This window comes from Podarcis cretensis (assembly GCF_951804945.1).
Source record: "Podarcis cretensis genome assembly, chromosome: 5".
In the NCBI taxonomy this organism is placed as follows: domain Eukaryota; kingdom Metazoa; phylum Chordata; class Lepidosauria; order Squamata; family Lacertidae; genus Podarcis; species Podarcis cretensis.
In genome coordinates this window covers 58,520,464-58,546,026 of record NC_137174.1, presented here as the reverse complement: position 1 = coordinate 58,546,026, position 25,563 = coordinate 58,520,464, and the positions used below count along the sequence as shown (strand labels likewise).

The 25,563-nt window shown below is 41.4% G+C and overlaps 1 protein-coding gene across 1 annotated transcript in view; it reads left to right on the top strand.

Annotated features, from left to right (window-relative positions):
* Nucleotides 1-25,387, top strand: part of FBXW4 (F-box and WD repeat domain containing 4) — a 75,392-nt gene extending 50,005 nt beyond the window's left edge. The window contains exons 6-9 of the mRNA XM_079977485.1: nt 6,468-6,533; nt 23,212-23,352; nt 23,514-23,655; nt 24,630-25,387. Coding sequence (XP_079833611.1) covers nt 6,468-6,533; nt 23,212-23,352; nt 23,514-23,655; nt 24,630-24,746 — 466 coding nt within the window. The 3' untranslated portion in view covers nt 24,747-25,387. The remainder of the gene's footprint in view (nt 1-6,467; nt 6,534-23,211; nt 23,353-23,513; nt 23,656-24,629) is intronic.
* Nucleotides 25,388-25,563: the final 176 nt, after the last annotated feature.

The following is a 25,563-nucleotide window of genomic DNA, read 5'->3' as shown; positions in this document are numbered from 1 at the left end:
GCATTCCCCTGATCCACTAAGCTTGTAATTCTACAAAAGGAAAAGAAAAAGAAATTATATTCGTCTGGCATGACTTGTTTTTGAAAAACCCATGCTGGGTCTTAGTAATCACAGTATCTTTTCCCAAGTGTTCATACACAAACTGTTTAATTGTCTGCTCTAGGACCTTCCCTGGTATTGATGTCAAGCTTAAAAAGGTAAAGGTACCCCTGCCCGTACGGGCCAGTCTTGACAGGCTTACCAGTCAGTAGTTACCTGGGTCTTCCTTTCCCCCCCTTTTGAAGATGGGGACAACATTTGCCCGTCTCCAGTCTGTAGGGACCTCACCTGTACTTCAAGAATTCTCAAAGATCATAGACAAAGGCTCTGAAATTACACCCAAAAGCTCCTTTAGTACCCTTGGATGCAGCTCATCAGGCCATGGAGATTTGAATTCATTTAAAGTAGCTAGAAAGTTGAAAATGTGGATAGCCCCTTTATGCTCTCAAAAAATAGTAACAAAGCAATAATTTTAGAATCGAATGTGCGTGAAATGGCACCAGTCTCTTTAACCTCAACAATAGAAACATTCCAATTATGAGATTTCCTACAGACCCTTTTCTGCACTAGGTTGGCAGGGTACATTGGTGGGTCAGGATCTGTTTAGCTAGAGGGAAGTGGTGCAAAGCTAAGGAGCAATGTGGAAGTCAACTGCCGAGAAATTTCTAATGCCTACCACAGACTGGCTTGGAGGCTGTACCAGCAGAGGGGCAGGGATTAGTGCTGGTGATCTCCACCCACTTCTCCTTTCTTATTGGCATACCTTGATGCTAATTTAGACCTGTGCAATCTCTGGAGGGATGCTACATACTTCTTCTGAAAGATCTATATGCCTGTATAGACAGAGCAAGGGGGAGAGGGAGCAAAAACCTTTAAAACCCAATTGCCCACTTCAGTGATTTCCAAGCTGCTATTATGTTTCTGACCACAGTAATTGGCGTTACTATTTACTAATGGCTTATGGTAAAGGGGGGAAAGAGACAAAAACCCAGCACCTCACTTTGTAGTTCAGGGCTGCTAAAGATTGCTTGCCAATTTTGAAATGTGTGTCAGTTGATATGATGCTCTATCCTTAATTTTTTTTATTTCAAAATATTTATATTTTACTTTTCCATATTAAGAGCTTGTCAGTGTTCAGACATCTCACCTTTGATAGCCTGTTAGGAGTGGAGCAGATTCTTATCATGGGCATCAGGTCAGCAACTTGGACCTTCAGTTGGACCTCAAGGGAACCTGCTAGCTGGTTGATAGACAGAAATCAATCACTTTCTTCTGGCTTTTATCCCTCCATCAACAGTGGGGCCAAGCACAATAACACTTTTTTATGTATTCCTACAACTCCTTATTCCTGGTGAGCAATTAATTGCCATGTGATATTTTAGGGTTCTCCTCAGTTTAGTTAAAAATCTATGGCTATACTCTTATGGTTGGCAGTTACAAATTTATCTCTGTTGGAATGACAGAGAAAATGAAGAACTATGCTTGTAAGGCGATGGGGTGAAAGCAGCCTTGTCAGATGCTCTTGATTCATTAGTTACTTGTCATGTCAACAGGTACTTACCTCAGAACCTATTCTGTCCATTTTGTGTGAGAAAAGCACATATAGAGTGGGGAAAATTGAATGATAGTCATCAAATTTTACTCAGGGTAGACCTCTTGAAATCAGTGGACATAAGATAGACATGTTCATGAATTTCAGTGCGTCTATTCTGAGTAAAATATAGTTGAATACCATCCATTATTATGACTATTTTCATATTGGGTGAATCATTCACTTTCCTTACCATTACCACAAATGACATTGGGGATTAATAGTACTCCACATGTTTACAAAAACCTTGTACAAACCTGATTTTTTAAAAAGCATTTTTCTGCAGCTGAAACATTTCTTCTGACCCAGCAAAACAGTTTATTTTTTAAATCAAACTATCATTTTGTACAAAGTTTACTGATTGCTTTTGGGGTCACCGATCCCCCAGATGGATCTGCATATGTTTGCAAGCACCTAGGACTCTTACTTTGACAAGTGGCAGACTTAATGACAGCTCTCAGTCAAGGACCTTGAGATGGCCACTTTCCTCTATTCACAAAAAGTTCTGTGTGAAATGTGCTGTTAAGGGTTGCCCTCAACGCTTCCAGACCGATATGTCACTGGCCTTCTTCAAAAGTCAATTAAGGCCTGGGATTTGATTATCAGCTTCAATGCGGAGCAACCAGTGTGAGAAACAGGCTTCCCCCATGCAAAACCTGTGGGATGTTTAGCAACACTCTCCCACAATGCTTTGTGCCATGTGAAAACATTAGAATTGACGAACAAGTGGTGCCATTCCAAGGAGGACATCCAATGAGGCAGTATATGCTATCTAAGCCAGCGAAGGATGACATCAAGTCCATAAACTTTATTATGTTTATGATATATATGTGTGGAAAGAAGGGTTTCTCAGCAGCATAAAACCTAGACAGATAGTGTCAGAGAAACTAATATCACATTTATAGGGTTCTAGGCTGTTCTGTGCCACAGTCCAGGGAATTAGCTAAGAAAAAACTTAATTGGTTGGCACATTGAAGGAAGGAAGGAAGGAAGGAAGGAAGGAAGGAAGGAAGGAAGGAAGGAAGGAAGGAAGCCAGCCAGCCAGCCAGCCAGCCAGCCAGCCAGAGATTCCTTGAATTCTTTGCCCACAAATCCTGAAGCGTCAACAGCAACATTGTTGGTTTTCAAGAAGACTAACACCTGTAAGCTAGATGCCATGGAAAGGAAGAACAGTGATTCTCTTTTCTTCAAACCGTGGTACAACAATCTCAGGGCCCTCTCGACTGGTGTTTCGTTGTTTTTTTGCCAAGTGTATTCTGCAGTATGTCATAGTGTTAGACCATGCTCATTATTTAATGTTCTGCAGAATTTCCTTGATGTTGCCACATTAATTGCCTTCTACAGGGCACTCTTACACTATAGTGCAACAGAAGAAAAGCAGGGTGGAGTGGGAAGCAGAACAGCAAAAAAAGAACCAGGACACATTCGGTCTGAAAAGTTGCAGGATTTCAGCAAGGAGCTATGGGACATGGGGTGAGACTAGGGAGTTGCTGCTTTTGTGTTTGTTTGTGATTACTGTGGATATGTTTATGAAGCTACTCCAAGAGACAATCTTCTTTTTTTTTAAATTTTTTTATTGGTTTTGCATTTTCAAAACAGATTCCTAGCAGCAATATTACAATACATACAAAAAACAAACAAAAGGTAACGAAGACACAGGTGCAAACCCTCCAACAAATACAAAAAAAAAAAAAGAACACCCACCTATCTCCTAACAGTGATTGACTTCCCTTCAGAAACGGCTTGAGTTGTAGTCCCACACTATCTTCCTGCGGGGTGTTTTTTATCTCCTTTGTTTACACCTCTCAGACTTTATATATCGCCTACTGTGATTTTAATGTTTCCTAAATTTGTTTCCATATATGTAAGGAATTTACTCCAGTCATTAATAAATTTTCCATTTTTCTGATGCCTGATCTTCTGTGTCATCCTTGCTAGCTCTATATATTCAAATAATTTGGATTGCCAGTCTCTGATGGTTGGAATATTAGGGGTTTTCCAGTTTTTCGCTAGCAATATCCTGGCGGCTACCGTTGCGTATTGGAACATGGTTTGGTCCTCTTGCCTAATCTCCTTCCCAACCATCCCTAAAAGGAAGGCTTCCGGCTTTTTGGGGAAGGTGTATCTCAATTTTTTTTTAAATTCGTCATAAATAAGCCCCCAAAACCTTTTTACTTTTTCACAGGCCCACCACATATGATGGAAGTCTCCTTCTTTTACCTTACATTTCCAGCAAGTCTTGTCCCCCGTCTTGTACATTTTTCCTAGTTTCACAGGGGTAAGGTACCACCTGTACATCATTTTTTGTAGGTTCTCTCGAAGGTCAACACATGCTGTGAATTTCATATCCTTATTCCAGAGTTTTTCCCATCTGGCGAAGTCCAGATTGTACCCAAGATCTATGGCCCATTTGGTCATTACCTCCTTTACCTCCTCATCCTTCATATCCCAATCTAATAATTGACTATACATTTTAGATAGGAGTTTGGAGTTTCCTTCTATTATTTCCACCTGAAATCTGGACTTTCTCTCACTCATCCCTGTTTTTTTATGCTCATTCCATAGGGAATTGATTTGGTAAAATTGCAACCATGTTGTTAATTTATCTTTCAATTCTTCATAGGGTCTAAGCTTCCACCCTTTGTCTGATTTTACCAATAGATCCTCATAAGTCCATCTTTGACCTTCCATATTAGATTTTTTAATTGTCAAAATGTCGACTGGTGATAGCCACCATGGGGTGTCTTTTTCTAGAAGTTTCTTATTTCTATTCCAAACCTCAAGTAGCGCACCTCTGATTATGTGGTTGGAGAATCCTTTGTGGGCCCTCTCCTTATCCTGCCATAGGTACGCGTGCCAGCCAAATCTGGCGTCAAACCCCTCCAAATCCAGCAGATCTACATTTTTCAAAACAATCCAATCCTTGATCCAGCACAAACACGCGGCCTCATAATACAGTTTCAGATTAGGGACGGCAAATCCTCCCCTGTCACTACGATCTGTGAGTAATTTAAATTTAATTCTTGCTCTTTTACCCTGCCAAATGAATCTGGACAGGGTTCTCTGCCAATCTTTGAATGATGTCGTGCCCCTAATCACCGGAATGTTCTGGAATAGGAATAGCAGCTTTGGGAGAATACTCATTTTAACTGCGGCCATTCTACCCGACCAAGACAGTCTTAGCCTGCCCCAGGTGTCCAGGTCTTTTTTAATCTCTTTCCAGGTCTTTGTGTAGTTATCTTCTACTAAATTTATATTTTTCGTGGAGATCCAAATGCCCAGATATTTCACCTTTTCCACCACCTTAATTCCTGTTTTCAACTCTAACTGACTTCTTTGCTCTTCAGTTAAGTTCTTTGTCAGCATTTTAGTTTTAACTTTATTTAATCTAAAGCCGGACAGATTTCCAAACTCCTCTAACGACTCTATAACTTTGTCGATACTCACTACTGGATCCCCTAATGATATCACCAAATCGTCGGCTTTTAGTTTATATTCTTTGTCCCCTAATCTGATTCCCTTTATTTCAGAGGTTTCCCTGATCTTGTTTGTAATCACTTCCAATACCATAATGAATAGTAGGGGGGATAGAGGGCAACCCTGTCTTGTACCTTTCGAGATCTCAAATGAGCTAGTTATTATTGATAATCAATTTGGCCCTTTGTTCTGCATATATCGCCCTTATACCTTCCAGGAAGGGCCCCTCTATACCAACCCTCCAAGAGACAATCTTCTGATCCAGATGTCCAACTGAAAAGGGCAGTTGGACACTTACTACACCACAAAAATGGGGGATGAAGCAGCAGTTGCACTGATACCTTTAGCTTTGTACTTCATTCAACCTGCCTAAGGAGCTCTAAGAGCTTTTCATGTAATAATTCTGACTGTGTGCTGCAGTAATCTTCCTACATAGGCAACATGGATCAGCACTAACAGTGCTGCAAATTGGAGAAAGGTATTACATTGATTCACACGATGTGCTCAGCCAAACATTGGCTTCGCAAGACCGCACAGAGTTGTGGGCTCTTAAGAGGCGGTTGCAGCCCCTTTGTTCCTCCCTGGTCCTGATTGTTGCTGAGTTGCTCTAAGCAGGTATTCAAAGCTTTGGCTTAGCATGTTGTCTGAACTGGAGCTTGTGGTTATGCTCTTTCCTCACTAACCATCAGTTGTAGCCAATGTTTGCTCTTGATTTCACCTCGTAGTTAGTGAGGAGAGAATTGAACCACAAGTCCTTGTTTGGATGATACTCAGCGAGGCAGCAAAAAGGACAGGACGAACCTAGTGACTGAGTGCAACTCTCTGGGAGTCCACATGTTTGTGCAGTCTTGCAAAGCAAAGGTTTGGCTTAGCACATCATGTGAGCCAGTTCATTATGTATGTAGGTGTAGGATGGCTTGTCTTGAAATAGATTTTGCAGAAAAATGCTCCTCCCTTCCTTCATTTAAAGAAAATGGCTTAGGAAGCTGGGAATCATCTGTTTATGCTGGCATTGTCATGATGGTAGGCATTTAGTTTTTCTGGTCATATTACTATCCTGAGACTATAAACCTCAATAATGTTTACAGTTGCACTAGAGCTTGTGTTAAAAGAACACTTTTCCATGTTTCCTAGTCCAATGCCTTGACTTGAACCGCAGCCCAATTGCAGACTATTCCAGCTTGTGCACTTTGCTTTTTACTGCTGTGGTTTCAGGGCATGGAAGTTCATGCATTACATCTCTCAAATGTTTCGGCATCTGGCCTCTGTGTATTTCATCTGCTTGTGGTCACACAAGTATTTAGTAATGGTACAAAGAGGATGGCTAATAATGTTTTGTTTTTTCTTTCTTGATTGACAGTTCATTTGTGACTGGAACAGCTTGCTGTGGACATACCTCACCTTTGAGAATCTGGGACTTGGGGAGGTAAGACTCTCTTACAGTTGTGGCAGTGAATAGAAAAATCTGCCTGTGGGATGAATACTTGTGGAAACTTTCTAAGACCTGACTGTAGTTGAAAATTAATGTGTACCATTAACTCAGAAGTAGTCAAGACTTGAAGTCATCTGGTTCTGCTTAGTCATTGATCTCTGGACCAAAATCCTGCATTAGAGATGTTTGTATACTTTCTTCTTTGCACACACACACCAATGAATATATTTTCATACTTTGCAAATTCTTCTATTGAACAGTTTTTTTTTAAAAAAAAAAGTAATTTGGGCTTGTTTCCAAATTTTTATTCTCATCTGTCTTCCAGTGACTTATACCTGTTTCTTTTTGTGTTTTATTGACAAGGTAGGACAATTGACTTTAGCCTTGCATTTTCCTTCTTGCTAGAGATTAGATTATCTATTCCTGGATTCATTTTTAAAATTAGTAATCATTTAGCCTTTGAAACCAGTGAGAATTCCAGAACTCCACCACTCATTTACACCAATAAAATTCAAACGTAATATAAGACCAAGGCAAATAAAAAAAGGATTTCACCTGGCACTGCAAACATATATGGCACTGGAATTGATGAAAGCCACAAGTGAAAAGGCTCTATCTCTGGTCAACAGCATCTTACTTATTTCAGGTGGGAGAATGTGAATCAGGACCTCAGAGACCGATGTTTATGTCCAGGCAGGTCCAGATAGATACCCTGGTCTCAAGCCAGTTAGGTTAAAACCAGCACTTCGAATTGTGTTTGGAAAAGGACTGGTAGACTATGCTTATGATAATATTTTATTCTCTTGCTAATTATGCTCTTTGAACCATGCATTTTATATCTGACTTCCTTTAGTAATATTTTCTTTTGAAATGTTTAAGATTTTGTTGTTGTTATTTTTGCTGCCCTGAATGTGCATTCTGTAGTTCAACCCCCTTTGTAATGTTTTATGTTGAAATCTTTAAGATAATATTTTAGTTTCCTGTTAACCTTGTTGCTTTGGACTTTCTTCTGTAATGTTTTATTCTGGATTGTTTTATTTGATGTTTTAATGTAGGTTGTAAAAGGCTTTGAAATTTTTTTCTTTCAAATATAAAGCAGTATATAAATGAAAATAATAATAATAATAATAATAATAATAATAATAATAATAATAATAATAGACCGCACAGCTCTTTAAAAACTGACATGGTATGTTCTGTATATTGGGCCCCTTCCACATTCAGGTCACAATTTATAAGATACAAAGTACAGAATGTATAGACAGTGTTAGATGGACCTGGGAGGATCTGGCGCAAACAACTCACTCTATAAGTTTGGGCATGGTGTTGTCTCTTTGCCTCATTTCACCATCTGTAAATTTGTGTCCTGCCTTGCTAGGTTTAACCCCTTTTGCAATTCTTCCAGTCTGCCAGAGCAGTGCTGATAATAAGATTTGTTGTTATGCTGTTCAATAAAATAGCAATGTGGGTTTGCTGATTAACAGTCTCTGTGCTTGGTGAATTACGTGTAATGTGGTTCCTCTGCTTAGACTACAGGAAGAATGAGGGCTTCTTTGGCTTTTTCTGTCCCCATCCTCCTTGCCCATGAACTTCTCCTGGCTTACCTCAAATAGAAGCAGCACCGAGGAGCAAGTGAGGAGTGGCTGTGTCACCTTTTCTGCCTTTCCAAAGGAAGCCTCTAGAGATAATAAAGCTATGTAGAAAATAGGATTAAGGTAATGAACAGGCAGGATGGAGTTTGATCTTTCAATAAGGCAAAAGCCTGACTGACAGGCAGAGCTAAAGCCTGGAACCATCCAACCAATGGGAAACTACCTACAGTGGCTGCTGAGTGTCACGGATTCCTCCCTTTTCACTTGTTTTTAGTGGAATGCACTGTGCCACTGGGCTACCCATCTCAGGCCGCACATGGAGGGAGGAGCAAAAGTCTACACAATTTGGGTCTCTCACATATACAGGTTAATCGGAAGTCTGTAGTTGGTGGGGCAACTTCTCACGAGACGTGGTAGTTGGTGAAATTTGGGCAGTTATGGAGGAGAAGGACCAGCAGTGTTTCTCCCTACTGGTATTTTAATTTTTGTTCTGTTACTGCATTGCTTTTTCCAGCCAAGGGTTATTTTTTGTGAGTTTGTGTTCTCTTCTGGACCCACCAATGTAGCTAGCCCTCACACTGTCCAAAGGAGTCACTGCTGAATACCTGCAAGTCCATAAATACTTCTGTTACTTACTTCAGGGGTGTCCAAACTTTTTTCCAAGAGGGCCAGACCTGATGAAGTGAACATGCGGCCGACCAAAGTTGTTGAGCTTTTTTAAGGATTTTACCCCAGGAAATAAACTGCTACAGTGGGCCAGGTTAGGCCCCCGAAACAGAATTTGGACATGCCTGGCTTACTTGCACTCTAGAATGCTATATGTAGTAAGCAAACAATTGATAGATTTCCCCCTCCCAGCTCATTTTGTATAGCTTAAGCGTTTGAATATTTTCTTTATTATTATTTGTAGCCCTCCTGCTTCTGGCTCATTCGCCACCTCCCCTCTCCCTTCTTTCCTCCCTCCCTCTCCAAACAGCCTTGTGCTTCTTCACAATTTTAATCTTTCAAGTGTCATGTTTTCTCTTTCCTTCCTCTGCTTCTCCTATCAATATTCTGTAACCTTCTTGCCCATTCAGCTGCACATCTCTTTGTCATATACCTCTCCCTATATCTTTTCCCCACTCTTGCTGACAAGTCCCTTGTACCTCCTTTTCTCTGCTTTGGCAGTTCTAGGTAGATAAACATATGTCTGTGCAGTAGTAGATTCTCTATTTCGTATTCAAGTCTCTCTCCTTCGCTCTCACGGGGCCACAGGACACTGTTGGATTGCTGATCATTGTGATCCAGCTGCAGAGCTTTACTAAAGATCCCAGAACTGAGACCAAGGAAGCAGGCACATTCCAGGCTGACCCCTCTCTTTCGCCTCTAATCTAATGTTGGCTTGGCTGTGGCCAAATGGACTCTGCTACCTTAGTAGTTGTTTCTTTCCAAAGCCCTTTTGCTGCTCATCTTTTAGCTGAACTATGGTGGTCCATTTGGGTGTTGTTTTCCCAGAAAGATGTTTGGGTGCCTCTCTTTCTGGTGCATTGGCTCAAGAAGTTGGAACATGCCACAGAATTATACCAGAGGTGTGGTTTCTGTTTGTGACTTTACTTGGTTGGTGATGGGATGACCTTTGCTTTTTTTCCTGACCCTGTGTTTCTAACACTTTGGATGTGTGAAAAGCTATGCCATGCTGCTTGGACACCAAACATAGCACAGAATCTTAGTGGAGCTTGGAGGGCTCCCACCCTCAGGGGGATGGGAAACAGATGCTGCTTCTGAATGTTTCTATTTACCCATGCAGCTCACCACTTTTGGGACTATGCTGCAGTGGCAGTACTCTGGACTATGTGTTCAGATCCATATTTCTGCCCCCACCTCTGCCACTGACATCTGTGTAAGATGTTTGCCATTGTCACTTGTTCTGGGTCCACTTTCTCTTATCTGCTCTACAGGAAAGCAAAATAGGGATATTGCCCAGAAAAATCTGGGTGATATGCTTAGATAGCTGTTTGTTTGGCCTAGGTAAAATCAGCAGCTTGCTATAAATATCCAGTATTGCAACAGAACTGTTCTAAACTTTCGTATTGTGGCCTCAGTACTGTAAAAGTCCTGGTTACTGTCCCCAAGGAGGGAAATATGTGTCAGGTACACAAAATGCATTCAGGAGGAAAGTAAATAAAGAAGATTGGTATTTTTCAAAAGATGTGGCTCAAGGAGAGGCCTGCATGATGATTGGTGGCCAATAGGGAACTGGGAAACAAAGCTTGCATGTGCCTTAAAACTGTTGGACAAACTTCGGGTACTTTCTCCTTCTAGCGTTATTTAAAACAGTAAATAACACTTTTGATGCTATTCACAGTTGGTTCCTGAATCCCGCTGTCACTGGATATAATAATGCACACAAACAAACAATAATCTGACAAAGTCATGAATGGCAGTATTGATGACAATGCACCCTCTGCAATATGTCTTTAAGCAGAAGGTGGAGGTGAAAAGAAGGGCATGGATAATGAGTGTGTGAGTGTGTGTGTATATGCATGTGCATACACCTTGCATACACCTGCTTTTCTTCTTTGAGTGAATAACTGAACTGGCTACTGTTGAGTCCTGGGCTGGATGGACCATTCACCTGATCCAATGAGATTTTTCTTGTGCTCTAACATGCACCTTGATCCCACAGCTCTGCAGAGACCCTGTGAACACTGGTCATAATTAGCTGTACTATTTCCAAACATTCTTCCCTCTTCTAAATAATCTTTTTCTTAAAAGTACTTGTGACAGCTTTTTTTTTAAAGGAACCCTCTAATTTTTCTTCTTCAGTTCTCGATCTTTTTAACTCTTTGAAATTGGCTTCATGCCATCTCTGACACCAAACTGACACCTTTGCCTTTCCCCACTTCTTATCCCTTTATAGCAACAGATGTTGAAATTTTGTATCCCTTTTATCTGCCCCTCTTTAACCTCTTCCTGTAATTAGGTTCCCCTTGTTAGCAGTACAAAGTGGGTTGGTCCGCTACCTAGCCTGCCTTTTGAGCTATTGTGTCTGAGCACATGTGGTTTTGGGTTATTTGGAAAAGGCCCTTCCCCCTTAGGTAATAGCGGTGGGCGGATGGACAAAGATTGTGGCTTTTTTCTTCTTCTTCTTCATTTATCTTTGCCAAGGAAGAAGAAGAAAGGGAGGAGGGGTAGGGAGCACATGTGAAGCGAAAGCCACAGACCTTCACTTCTCATCCAGTTGGGTTTTCTGTTCCTTTCCTCTCTGGTGCCTTTTTTCTTACCCCTTCAAGTGCTTAGGTAGGGCCCTTTTGATGTCCTTTTGAGTACAGTTTAAAAGTGTGTGTGAGAGAAAGAGTGATCAGTGTTTGTTGTTTCTTTCCCCACTTCTTCTTGTCAGTAAAATAATATGCATAACATTTCATTAAATTCCTGAGATGCTTAACATAATGAATATACTTCACAACTCTGTTGTAAATTACATTGTTTAACAATTCTCTCCGGTAATTTCAGTCTCCTTCATTCCAGATTAATTGGATTAATTTGATTAACATTCACAATAATACCTACTGCTTCATTCATAATAGGGATTTTAAAATAAGTGACTTGAGATTTGAAATGCTAGTCAAAGATATTACTGTAAAGTGAAAGAGGAGAACCCTGTGTAAATGCCACGCTAAGTATCACACATTCTGACATGTGCGAATTTGTTGGATTGGTGCTGTTCAATTTATATTTCACCTAATACTGTATACAAATTAATTGCACATTACACTTATTCCAGTGAAAGATGAATAAACTCAATTTCACAACAAAGTTATCCTGTTGCCTGCCTCTTCTGACCCATTACATTTGTTTGTTTAATCATATATAAGCTATATCCCTCATTCTTATTATCCAGGCTACTGTTGAAGGGAGTGTGTATCTGGCTTTTTCTCACATTTTTTCACCCATAACACTGACTTTTCAAACTTTGTGTAGTCTTTTAGGGATCTTTGTTGCACCAACAAATGGTTTAGTATCTGCCTCACTTGAAGATTCTGGAGGAAATGTATCTGTGCTTGACCTATATCCTGTTTAATTTGATAGTATGATTTAATTATGCCTTATTTCAATATTTTCTGAGCAAAATCACTCCAAACATATCCCAAAGCTACATATTATTCAAATATCTTTGTTTAAGAAACCTTCCAGGTGAGATTTAGAGTGACTTTTCATATATGAATTCAAGCTTATTCAGCTTTTTATTTGCAAATACCATAGAAACATGGCCTCTAATCAAAATGGAAAGCGTAAGTTGTATTGTTTTCCTTTCATTGAAATCCAGTAAAGATATCTGCAAAGAAGTGCATTCTAAGATGAATTTCTCTTTTGGGGCTTGAATAGGATCCTGCAAAAGTTTAAGGCCAGTTTTTATACAACATATTGCATCCATAAAATGAAGACCTTTTCCACAATTTTATTGAGCAGGGATTGAAAACATAAGACCCTCCTGATATTGTTGGACTCTAAATGCCATCAGTATGGTCAGTAGTTTAGGGAAGATGATAGCTGTAGTACAACAACATCTGCATAGTTCCATGTTCCCCATTCCTACTGTTGATTCAGAACATACCAAGTTACCTGTAGTTGTTCAGTGAGATCAATATATATTCATGCTGATATGGAATGGTAAGGATGTGGAGGAGATCAGCCTGTCTGTGATTCCCCAATTAAGATAAATCACAGAGACCGTTATTAAAGAATATTGGGAATACTCCAGGACCTACCACTGCTTCTTGAGAAACAGTTTGGAGGTGTTGCCAGGAGGGTCTCCTACGATATTCTGGTCATAAGGAAGTTTTCCTTCCTCCCTCTTATAGAAATGTCAGACTTTGCTATGCTGATCCATGCCACTGTAGTTTCCAAGCTGGATAGCTGTAGCGCAGTCTACATGGAGCTTCCCTTGTGGATGATATAGCTTCCCTGCCTAGTGACATCAGGCAGGCACCTTATCAGTGCCTGCAAAAAATATTTCTTTTCAGGCAAGCCTATCCAGACTTGTGGAATGCTGACATGTGTTTAATCTGGCTTTGAGCTTATACTTTAAAAAAAAATGTTTCAAATAGCAGCTTTTAACTCTTATTATTGATAATTTTGTTGTTTTATTCTTCTTGTAAACTGCTTTAAGGTTTTCTTACAATCAAGTGGTATATAAAACTTATGAAATATAACCAAATAAATAAGCTTCAACTAGTCAGAGCAGGCCTTTTATAGTGACTTCTCCAAAACTGAGGTCCAGCACCGAGGGCCTTCTGGCTGTTCCCTCACTGCGAGAAGCCAAGTTACAGGGAACCAGGCAGAGGGCCTTCTCGGTAGTGGCGCCCTCCCTGTGGAACGCCCTCCCACTAAATGTCAAAGAGAACAACAACTACCAGACTTTTAGAAGACATCTGAAGGCAGTCCTGTTTAGGGAAGCTTTTAATGTTTGATGTATTATAGTATTTTAATATTTTTTTGGAAGCCGCCCAGAGTGGCTGGGGAAGCCCAGCCAGATGGGCGGGGTATAAATAATAAATTATTATTATTATTATTATTATTATTATTATTATTATTAAACTATGGAACCTTCTCCCAGAAGATGTGAGGAAAGCTACCTTCTTGCTGTCTCTTCAAAAGGGGTGTAAGACATACACTTTTTTCAAAGCTTTGGACTGACTTATTTTCTGTTGTTTTCAATATTAACGTTCCTGGCTAAAGAATCTTGATCAGAATTTAGATGTTCACTTTTGGAAGCAGAGTCTCTTTCAAAAATCACAATATAAAAATTAGCCTTTTTGTCTGTGTGCTGACATGTAACCAGAATGCACTTTCACCCTCTGAAGCTTAATATATTTTACTGCTAAGAGGGGCAGCATATGGGTTTATCTGATTGATACCCAAGTCAAGAGGAGTTGAACAAGTAAGACTTTTCTCCAGGTATATCTCGAGAGGCTTCTCCAACCTTAGTGTTGGGTACACTTTGTAGAGGTTAATACACTTTGTAGAGCTTTAGTGTCTGTGTTTTGCATGGGGGGGGGGGGATTGTATAAATACGCCTTATGGATAGAGTCAAACTCTAATAATTAGAAATAAATTTAAAAAATTAAAAATTGTCCAGTAGCACCTTAGAGACCAACTAAGTTTGTTCTGGGTATAAGCTTTCATGTGCATGAAAATCTTGGTCAAAGATTCTACCTTATAACTCTCACAGTGTCTTGCCTTTTAGTGCAAGTTATAGCTCAGTCCCAGCCACCTTTATTTAGAAGTAAGTTGGATGGACTTCCTGTGAAGCTTATTTAAAAGTCAATGTGCATAGGACCATGGTTACAATCAGTTCTAGGTAGACTTGAACTTTCTTAGTTCTTAGCCCTCTTTTGCTTCATTTGAAGTTCTTATACAGTCAAAGCAACAGCATCTACCCTTCAATCTACCTTGGACTCCTGACTTCTGTTCTGACCCTTCGTGTGCTCAAACAGCATCTTGCAATATCTGTAACAAAATCCTCCAGAAGATTTCGGTCTCTGATCAGTTTCATGCTCATGAGTCATAAGACAATCTTTATTTTCCTCTAGGTGGCAAGAGAATCAACAGAAGCTATAAAAAATAAGAGCACCTACATGTGGGATGGACACACACACAGAGCACTCCCCCCCCCCCAACCCTTTGGGCTGGCTCATTTAAACAGATGGCTTTGTTTTGATTTGGACTCTCCATTTTTCTTTCTTTCTTTCTTTCTTTTTTTTGTCTGACGGCCGAAGGAGACCTCCAAAGTGCTGTCTGTTCAAAAAGAAGCTATACAGTGGCTTATTCCCACACAACTCCCCGCCGGTTTTCCTTACTGCCCCCCCCAATTTGAGCGAATTCCCCCCATCTTTGAGACATTCTTCACATTCTTTGCAGAGAAAAGGGGTTAAACGTCTGAATTTGGGGGTCACCATGTTATACAAATTGCAATCTAATCGTTTTTACAAGAACACACGTGTGCTAAGAAAAAGAACCCTGAACAAGAAAGACAAGGAGACAGACAGCTTGCTTTGTCCTTTCTCCCCTGAATGTTTCTTGCCATTGTCATATTGCCGTGTCTCTCTCCCTTCTTTGCCTCTGGGAGGGAGAGAGTTGGTTTGATAGTTAAATTGGCCCGTAAAGCAGAAGGGCTTGGTGCCATTTCTGTTTGTTTTCCCAAATAAAAGCCCCAGAGGGGTCTCCTTTGCACCGTTGTGGCTTTATTTGAGAAAACTGGCTTTTTCCCATAGCTAGCATGTCAGTTTATCCTCTGAACTTAACCTTACGACAACCCGGACAACAAAAAACTTCCAGGGTCTCAGAGCCAGGAAAGGTAAAGAAATTGTATCTCTTTATTGGAACCTTTAAAGTGTGTGTGGGCTAATTCAGAGTCACCAGAAGAAAAGAGGGCAAAGCTTTTTTTCCAGCCTCGCTACCACCGCTATCATTGCCACCCCTGCTGTAGCGAAAGGCATGCGTGCCTCCAGCTGGCACAGGGAGCATTATAAGCAATGTGCTGTCCAGCGTTAACTTTTTAAAAAGTAGCCTTGTCCCAAGAATCCTGTTATGGCTACACCTCCAAGTTCTTTTCACTCTGGTTCATTTGTAAATGGTCCAGGAACACTTGTTGATTCTTTATTAATAAACTTTTAGCTGTGAGTTCATAAAAGCAGTAGACCACCTCCTGATTCTTCTATGCTTCTCACCATGTATGCTTTCCGTCCCTATATTATTAGCGAATCATAGGCATAAGCAACAGTGTGACTTTTAAAAAACAAATTGGAATGTATCAAAATGGAGAACTAAGTCTGGGGGGCAGGCAGTGGCAGGAATAAGCGTTGGTGTAGTTTTCTGTGACTCACAGGTTTTTGATAGTATCTTGAGAATCCTAGCTTCGTTTTAATTAATAACTTTGGGCAACACCATCTTGGAATTACCTTTGCGAATTCAGTTCTGGTTAAAATTAAGCACCAAGTCATTTCTTTGTGGTACAACAATTCTATATTGGCTCTGGAACATTCCAGTTTCTGACTTTTGTTGGTATGCTGTTTGCAGTTGATTGAAACAAAGCATTTGGCTATTGAGACCCAAACCCAAACATCTGCGAACAATGCCCAAATGTAACTGTGCATGAAAATTTCCATCAAATTTTGGCAACGTAGTTAAGCCTGCCTTGGGCATGTTTTTTTCTGCCAGTGTAGATGATCGTGCATGGATGATATACCAGGTTAAGATCATGCACAAGTTTGCTTTAATCAGTAGGTGGGGAATCCCGGCTTATAAGCCTTATTAGGCCTGCCAGGCCTCTGAATTTGGCCTGTGAGGCCATTTTGGACAAATCATGCCCATCTGTTAGTCACCTGAAGTCATATGACATCAGGTGTGGAGATTTGTTGTCTAAATACTCAAAGGCTGCTTGCTCCTTGATGGTAAAAGCCAGCAGCAGAGGCTTTTCTCAGATATTAGCACTGTGAGATCACAGGCGAGCGGCCTCACCCACCTGCCAGAACTGCAAAATGACCCATGGAAAGCACGTCAACTGTGGATCTGGGCCTTGGGCTGAAAAAGGTTCCCCACTTTATTTCAATACATGTGCATGCAATGAAATAAAGGTCTGCTTGGTGATGCAGCTGTTAGACCTGAAAAGGTTAGCCACTTATGTTTTGTCTAAACTTCTGGAAAAGAGAGAGATGAATGTGTTAACTTATCAGCATCAAAATTAGCTTCTGATACATCTAATTTGTAAATTTAAATTCATGTCAGTTCTAGTGCACTGCAGCTGTTGAAATAGGTTCTTGCCTCTGAGAATTCATTCCTAAATTTACTGGACCTGAAAGTGCTATAATACTTCTTATGGCCTCTGTTCTCAACCCAACTTGAATAATGGAAGACCGGGTTTGGGTAAAAAACAACAGCAACCCAGTGGAGAATTTCCAGGTCATCTCATTTTGTTCTGCCTTTTTAATCTTGGTTGTGCTGCTGATTTCCTAGTCCTAGTAGTGTGGTTAGAATACTATTTCAGGAAGGGCATTATGACAAAACAGGAGAGCTGCTGGCAAACTAAATTCTATTCCTCCCTGCCAGATGACCTTGTGTATTCAGCAGTCAAACTGTTGAGCAGGCAGCCGTCACCCTAGTAAGATGATGCTTGTGCCACTTGGAAGGGGCTTGGGTAGTAGCAAGAGATACAAGAGCCTCTTGCCAACTGACGAAGGGCATTGTTTAGAGTCGAAATGTCTCTTTGTAATGTTGCAAACAGAAAAGCTTTTCCAAGGTACAGTGGGTACAGTGAGTTGAACGTCAAGAGTCTTGGCTTCCTTAAACCTAGCCAGAAGCCATTCAACCTTTCTATGATGTGTGGAGTTGAAAGGTGATCTTTATGGGAAATGGGTGGCAGCAGAATGATTGAATTGCTTAAGCCAGGACAGACATAACTGCAGAAATAACCACTCACACAAATGGTCTACTACTTGAACAAGTAGTGGAATGAGTAATCCACCCACACATGTAGTTATTTCTGCGGGTAAACCAGCTACAGTGGAACATATAGTTAGGATTTGCGCTTGCCCCAGAATACCTTAACACTATGGAAGACACATAGGTAGCCTCCAAAAATAAGATTCTAAAGCTGTCTCGTCATTTATCTGGAGGAAATGGCAAACTGCTTCTCTGTTTCATCTGCTTCCAGCCCCACAGTTTCTGATGCAAGAAAGGTCTTGCCAGTTCTTATACAAAAAGAGTGAACAGAATTCAACAATTATTTTGATCACTGACTGCTTTTACAATTGTTGATTGCCCCTTTCCATTCAGATTTCATTTTGTGATGACACTGGCTGAAACTGAATTCTGAACTCCCTCTGCACTCTGGATAGAACACCTCTTGCATTTTCTCTTCCTTGTGGCTACATTTTAATGTGTGTTTGTTTGTTTTTTGATTGCTTTTATCTGAATCAGTTTGTGTATAGGCCTAATAAACTTTTCAGACTACTCCATGCATCCGATGAAGTCTATGAAAGGTGACGACACAATATACTTCTTACAGGGGAGAGACTCTAGTGTTTGTTGCCACAGAGTGATACGGGCACCCCTTTGGAAATCATTTTGTTCATAAATGAGAGGGCTCAGGGTCAAGTCTAAGCAGAAGAGGTTGAACAGTCCCCATCTGCCAGCACATTTTGATGTTATCCTTCCCCAGCCTGGAAGGTAGGTGAGGTGCTGATGGAGAAGTCGTGTCTCAGACACAAAAGAGAATGAGTGGGTGAGTAAGTAAATGTAGCAGTTGTAAGTGCTACAGATCTCATGTCAGGATAAAGGGTGGAGAGCTCCTGTGGATGCATCTGCAGACTTGAGAGCTCATTTGCACTAACAGATCCTCCTTACAAATGGGAATGTAGTTTATACCACCTTTAGAAGTGCTTTTAGATTGAAATGCCTCCATATCCACACCCCACACCCCAAAGTGCCTTGCAGCATGTCCTTAGCTCCCTGGGTATCTTCTCAGTGTTACAGTTTCAGACAAAAAGAGCTGTTGGAAGGCTCTGTTAGTATAGTACCACTTGGGGCAGCATTTTTCATGGAAACCTTGGGTTCAGCAAGCATCCCCATGGGATTCTGCAAAATGTTACAGCCTTCCATCTTAGGCATTTTGCTTTGCCCTCTCATGCTGGCCAGACATCTACAATCCAATTGTGGGAAGTGTCCACAAATAACACATGGCCTGAGTTTGTCTCATGACATACTGTATATTGCAAAATTCACCAAGCTCGTCTTGACACTGAAAGCTTAATGAAGTCTTGGAAATATGTTTGTGAACATTCTTGTCCCATGATGTTGAAAAATTCCAAGTAATGGTTAGTTAGTGCAAACTTTTGCCTTTGAATTTTGTAATAGTTTAAAAATATTTTTATTTTACTTTCCTGGAGGGGGAGTTGTTACACGGCTTGCTCAACAAAAAGGGTTGAAAACATTTCATACAATCCTTAAAAATGTTCATACACCACAAGTGCTTTCATTAGAAAGAACAGAAGCTCTGTTAAATCTTCAGCATCCCATGAGAATTTCTGAAAGTTTGCTTTTAAAAAAAGTTTTTGTGAGGTTATTAGGGTGGCTTCATTTTAATGTTACACAATATTATTTTACTTTATAACCATGATTAACTTAAGTGCCATGGTCTCAATTCCTGGTAAATGTTCTCTGCCCAAGCAATCTCTAGATTTTCTAATCTGCATAGAAGCACCTCTATAGATGATGTGCTTCCAATTCTGTTCTGCTTATTGGCATTTGTCAAGAGCTTTTTTCTTTTTCTACAACTTGGAAAGTTTTTCACTAATGTGAGTATAGGAGAGGAAAGCTTATTGGCAGTTCAGCTATCATCTAAGGAGCATTTTTCAGGCAACTCTGTCAGTCACACAACTGCAGTATAATCACAGTCATATGTGGTCAAATAGCTCAGTTATCAGCATGGTGCTAGTAACACCACGTTTGCAGGTTGGATCCCCATATGGGACAGCTGCATATTCCTGCGTTGCAGGGGGTTGGACTGGATGATCCTCAGGGCACCTTCCAATTCCATGCTTCTATGAATTCTACGAGTTTTGGATAAGTTTGGACAGGCAAAGAACAAAAACAACCCTCAACTTATCAGGATGTTCTTGTCCAGGAGTTAAAGGGCCATCCTTTCAGGTGTTCCTCCTTTTGAGAGACAGGAAATCCTCTTCATATCTTGAGGTTCTGCATTTCAAGAGCCGGGCTGAGGAATACGGCAAAGCCAGAGAAGCAAAGCCGGTTCTCTGGAGAGCTCCCAGTGTGGGGTGATATAGTTGCCTCTGTATGCTTCCATATACATCTGGCCAGCATCCCTAAGTAGGGTGCCTAAGTATAGCTCCCACTAACCTCATTTTCCCCAGCTCCTCCTCTGAATTGCAAAGCAGGGCAGTTTTCTTTGTTTTTGTTTTGGCTAGGAGTCCCTCTTTCTTTAGATGATGGGTCCCTTGCCTTTTACTCCTGCCCTGATCCTGCAAACGTCTTCCCCTCATCTACCTCTAGCTGCATATTGTATAGAGCAGATGGGCTACACTCCTTCCCTCCAAGGGTTAATGTTTTAAGAACTTGTCCAGCAATTCCCTGCCTTGAGAAACACAAAGTGCAATAACACAGCACCCCTGGATTCAGGTTTTGTGGGTGGGTCGGGGGGGGGAGGGATGAGGATTAATTCCTGCACTTGATGTTAAAGCTTGCCCAAGAGGTTTGCCTTGGGGGGAGCATCGCTAGGGCCGACTGGTTGTGTTAAATGGTTGCTAAGGCCTTGGCATTACGGCCCGATGGAGTGTTCCACAGTCACGGTCACGGAGGGAATTACACAGCCACAAAGAAATTGTTATTCTCCGTAATCTGCTTTTTGGAGAGTGACTGGGGGAGATGGGCCGGCCCCAGCAGGCCGCCGGTGCTGTGATCATGGAAGCGTGTTGGCTCTGGCGAGCAGGGCAGGGCTCACCTTCTGATCTGGGGGACACCAGTGCTGCTGGTGCTAATCTGCTTTCTCAGCAATTTTGCTCCTCTGACACAACGGTGTTTACTTGTTTGAACATCTCCCGGGACTCTATTTTGCCTATTGTGTGGTCTTTATCCCCCCCACCCCCGATGGGGCTTTAGCCCAGATTACAGATGGAATTAAGGCCTCTGGCTCGGGTGCCCCAGAAAGACTGATACGGGATCAAGGAGCAGAAAGTAACAAAATAACTGGGAGGAGGGGGAGGCACTAGTTGCTTCAGGGAGTGGGGCTGCATTGTCCCACGGAGCGAGAGCCAGTGCGGCAGCCTGAAAAGCAGGCGCTCGGTGCTTTGTGACCAGTTCTGATTAGACCGTTAGGGAGGAGGAGAAGGGCTGGGGACATGTGGGTCTTTAGTGGCTGAATGGGCTTCATTGGACACTGTTGTCTGAGTGGTAGTGAGAACTGTGGCAGCCCGGCTTTCTCTTGCAAGGGCGGTGGATTAGGAGCATGTATTAATTAATCAGAGAGCCCTGTGCTAGACAGACCTTGTAGCTGTAATGAAGGAAGGGAACTACTCAGCTGTCTTATTCAGCCTCTTATTCCTTGCAATCCTTTTGCCTTTCATGCCCATTTGGTCCTTAAATGTCTCCTGATATAAAGTTGCATTCTCATTCCTTTATGAAAATGCCTCCTGAATAAGGTGGGGCATTGCAGAAGCAGCTCCTCTCCTTCCAGTTTAGACATGGGGAAGTGGCTGCAGAAAGTTCTGCAACCCGAGCCATGTCTGTGAGACTGGGTCCCTGTGAAAGCAGCCTCAGATGGCTTTTCATCTAAAGTGAGCCTGCTCAATAGACTGATTCAGATGATGGGAATGAACACAGCCTGCCTTTCAGTGTTGGTTGTGTGATGTGGGGACACTTAAAAACAACAACGATATGGTCCATCCCCAGTCCTCCCCAATTTTAGCCATATCATGCTTCCCCACCTTCCCCCGAAGGCTGCCATGAGAGATAAGCTGTCATGAAAGATAGGGGAGTGCTATATCCTGTGTAATTTGAGCACTAGAAAAAGTCTAGATAGTTCCCTTGGGCATTGTTGTCTTGCAGTGCTAAGAGTTCACAACAGAGCAGGTTGAAATGCTTTCATGATAATGATGGAAGTGCAGTGAATGCTGTCATCTCTAACACTAACATTACATGCAAGAGGCTGGCTGGAAGAAGGGAACCAATCTAGGTGAACTGAAAGAAAGGGTTTACTGAAAACAAAAAGCATATCTGGAGTACAGATGCAGTACAACCCATCTAGGTGAGAACAAAATAAAAAAGGAAATGAGTCTTGGAGAAATGGAGTTGCTTTTCAGTATTGCAGAGATGCTGCCTAAAAATGCAGTGAGCCAGAAAATGTTTCCCATGAGAAGAATCCTTCACTCATTCAGAGTTGGACAGATCAGAAACCAAGGGCAGCTTTACTCATCACATGGCAGCGAATATCGTTTTTGCCATGTATGTGCAACGAAGGGAGTCAAGGCTTCCTAGCAATTTTCAGGGTACATGTGCTTCCAAACACTGGACTTTTTTTTGCCATGTTCATGCTTTACTTTCTCAGGTATACAAGTAACCATTTTACATGAATGCTTGGGGGGGGGGGGGGGGGAGTAACAGGCAAAAGCTTCCTAAACAATTAAGCTGTAGAATGCAGCTCACTGCTATGGTCCACAGTCTTCATGAAAACCTGCTTTCCGTACTGAACTCTTGCGTTTACAATTGATCAGTGATCTTCCAGCCATAATGTGGGATTGCACTGATTGAGTGTCTCCTTCCTTGCTGTGCTGGTATTTGTAGACAAGAGAGGATTGCTTAGGGCTATTAGCACAAAGACAAAATACATAGAACCCTTGGAGAAGCACAATTGTTTCCAGCACATGCTGTTTTCCACTATATCAAGTAAGTGTTCCTTCAGTCTACCAGGGAGGTCTTTTGCATGAGTCTTTGTTTGTCAAGGATAGTAGTGCTCTCAACAAAGATTTATTTTCTGACACAGTTGTACGTCTTGCTGTTCACAAAGTGGTTGCCCTCTCTTGCCAAGAAATCCCCAAATTGTTATGGCTAGATATAGAAGCAGAGTGCTAAGAAAATAATATAAGTACACCAGAGGGAGAATTATACTACAGCCAAGCACATATACCCCTTCATATTTACAGAGATCTTCTAATGACCACTAATGTGGTGTCTATGGATTCCACAACTAGTATATTATCTAAATAAATCTGCATCTTTGCTAATATAAGGGCTGCTTGTCAGTGCTCTTTGCTTTACAGAAAAACATGTTAGTTCTGCTTAGTGTGAGAGGTAGATTTGAGTAACGGCTTTTATACTTTCAAAGGGAAAACGGCTATTATTTATTTGTCCTGGTATGCAACCTGTGCTCTTTTTCTTTTTAAAAAACTGGATACAAACTAACCTGCACTTGAATGATCTTTCAACACTTTGGTTTCATTAATCTTTCCTGACAGAAGAACTGCATCAAAATAGAAGCCTAACATATGTAATAAAAAGATGTTCAGTACCATAATCGGTTCTCTTTTCAGTGGGCAACTAGTCACCTGCCTTGGGACAGACTTCCATCGAGGAGCTGGAGTCCTGGATGTTTTCTATGAAACACCTTCCACCTTGCTGTCTTGTGGGTATGATACCTATATCCGATACTGGGATTTACGGACGAGCACAAGGTCAGTGTTGTAGCCTATTTATCAAAGCTGGTTGGGAATATTCTGGTTACTAATTTCCTGGGTGTCTTGCTCTGACATGCCAGGCTATCCATAAAGACTGTGATCCAGTATGTGGAAAAGAATGCTCTAAAGGTCTTTTGTGACGTTTTTCTCCCCAAAAGGGAATGTGTCAAGCAATGGGAAGAGCCTCACGACAGTGCCCTGTACTGCATTAGGAGCAATGGGAATCACATGATTGCAAGTGGATCTTCTTATTATGGCGTGGTCCGTCTTTGGGATAAGCGACAAACCAGGTGCTTACAGGTAAGGAATCACCATTATGTTCCCAAAAGTTGATAAAAGGGGAACTATATCAAGTTTCCCGCACAGGGACTAAGGGTGTGGAGATGTGTGTCACTTCTGCTCATTCCTGATTGCTTTACGTAAACAGTAATAGATGGGAGTCCAAATACCTACTCAGCCATGAAGCTAGTAACTTGTTCAGTGCTGCTTAGTTGGCATCCGTCTGTCTTGAAATACAGTGGAGTGTGCCTTCGGGGGTGAAGTCCAACCACTGTATTAGCAGCACCAAAGTGACTTCCCTGGGGCACAAGCCTGCTACACACTAATTTTTGGCTGGGGGACGGGAATTGTGTTTGTCACCTTGAGCTCCAGAAGGGTGGGATACAAATGTTCTTACAGGACTAAAACAAGCCTGCCAGCTGCTCCATATTGTCATGGTACTAGGACAAGGAATTGTGTTTATGACTTCATGAGACCAGGTACAGGTTTTAAATGCTGACATGCTGTTTTGTGCTGGTTTTTAGGCAGGAAACCGAACTGATTCATTTTTAATGTTTTAATAATTTTAAAGTTTTCATTGTTTGAACTCTGTGTGAACTGCCCAGGGGACTTTGTTGATTGGGCAATCAAGAAGTGTTCTAAATAAATGAATGCAAATTAACTGGGAGAGCAAGGAATTGCCTATGGGGATCTGATACAACAGCTTTGGGTTCAGTCAAACTCCAAAGATGTCAGTAGGAATATATCTGTGTAGTGGCGATTTCTCAAGCTGTTGCTGCCACTTTGAGCTAGTCTCGTTCAGAAAGACAATTGGCAGTGCCCTCACTGTTGCCTCACCTCAGTTCTGTTATCTTCTTGCTATGATGCAGATGCAGATTTACAGGGTGCAATGGAATTTTGTGGGTGCTGGATGATTGCCATCTTATCACTGGCTCTTATTCCTGAATAACAGAAATCACCTATCTAGGAGGATCTTTTTTCTTTTTTCTTTACAGAGCTTCTACTTGTCATCACCCACCAGCAGTCCTGTGTACTGCCTGCGCTTCAGCACCACTCATCTCTATGCCACCCTGGCATCTGCCCTGTATGCCCTTGATTTTACTACCTCCTGATGGAGATTGGCTTGGACTGCAGATATAATACCCAGCTCAGGGAGCACAAAAAGGAAATGATTACCTTGACAGAACAAGCAGCCTGAAACTCACACTAAGTGCTATGGGGGAACCCAAGGAAGGAATGTTCACCTGCCTTCTGGTTCCATTAAAGGCTAATGTCTCCTTGCCTCGTTTTATTTTGCACATTTTGGGGTATTGTGTTGCATTTTAATTTATTTGAAGGCATTATTCAGCTTGGCAACTTGTGCATTCTCTTTTGCTATCAGCATAGATTCTGTTTGGGCCTCTGAATGCTGCAAGCCAACCATTTCTTCATGTTTTGGATTTAGTTTAGGAGGATGGGACTAGCTGCTTACTTCACTGACTCTCATCACTGCCACATAAATAGACACTGGGCTATAAGACCAAAGCCTTAGATTACTCTGTGCAAATTGTACCAATTTTTAACTGGCTGCATACAAGGAGTGCTGCACTAGAAAGGTGTTGTCAGGTCAATGTGCGAAATAAATTTTACAATGGGAAGAAAGAATGTGAGTTCAAAACCAGTGACTGACTAATAGCTGTATAATTTGAATAGATTCCTAGGATCAAATGCAATGATTTGCTTACCTAAAATAAAGTTATTTCTACAGCTGTAACTTTTGAAACAGTGAACTACATCAGGCACGTCCAGCTCCCAAGAGACTGCGATCTACTCCCAGTATAAAATAGCTGGCAGTGATCTACCCATTGTTATTGGAGTTCTTGAGCTTTTTGGGGGGAGGTTTTATTTTTTTTGAGGGGGGAGGAAAAAAGACAATCAGGGGAATAAAAT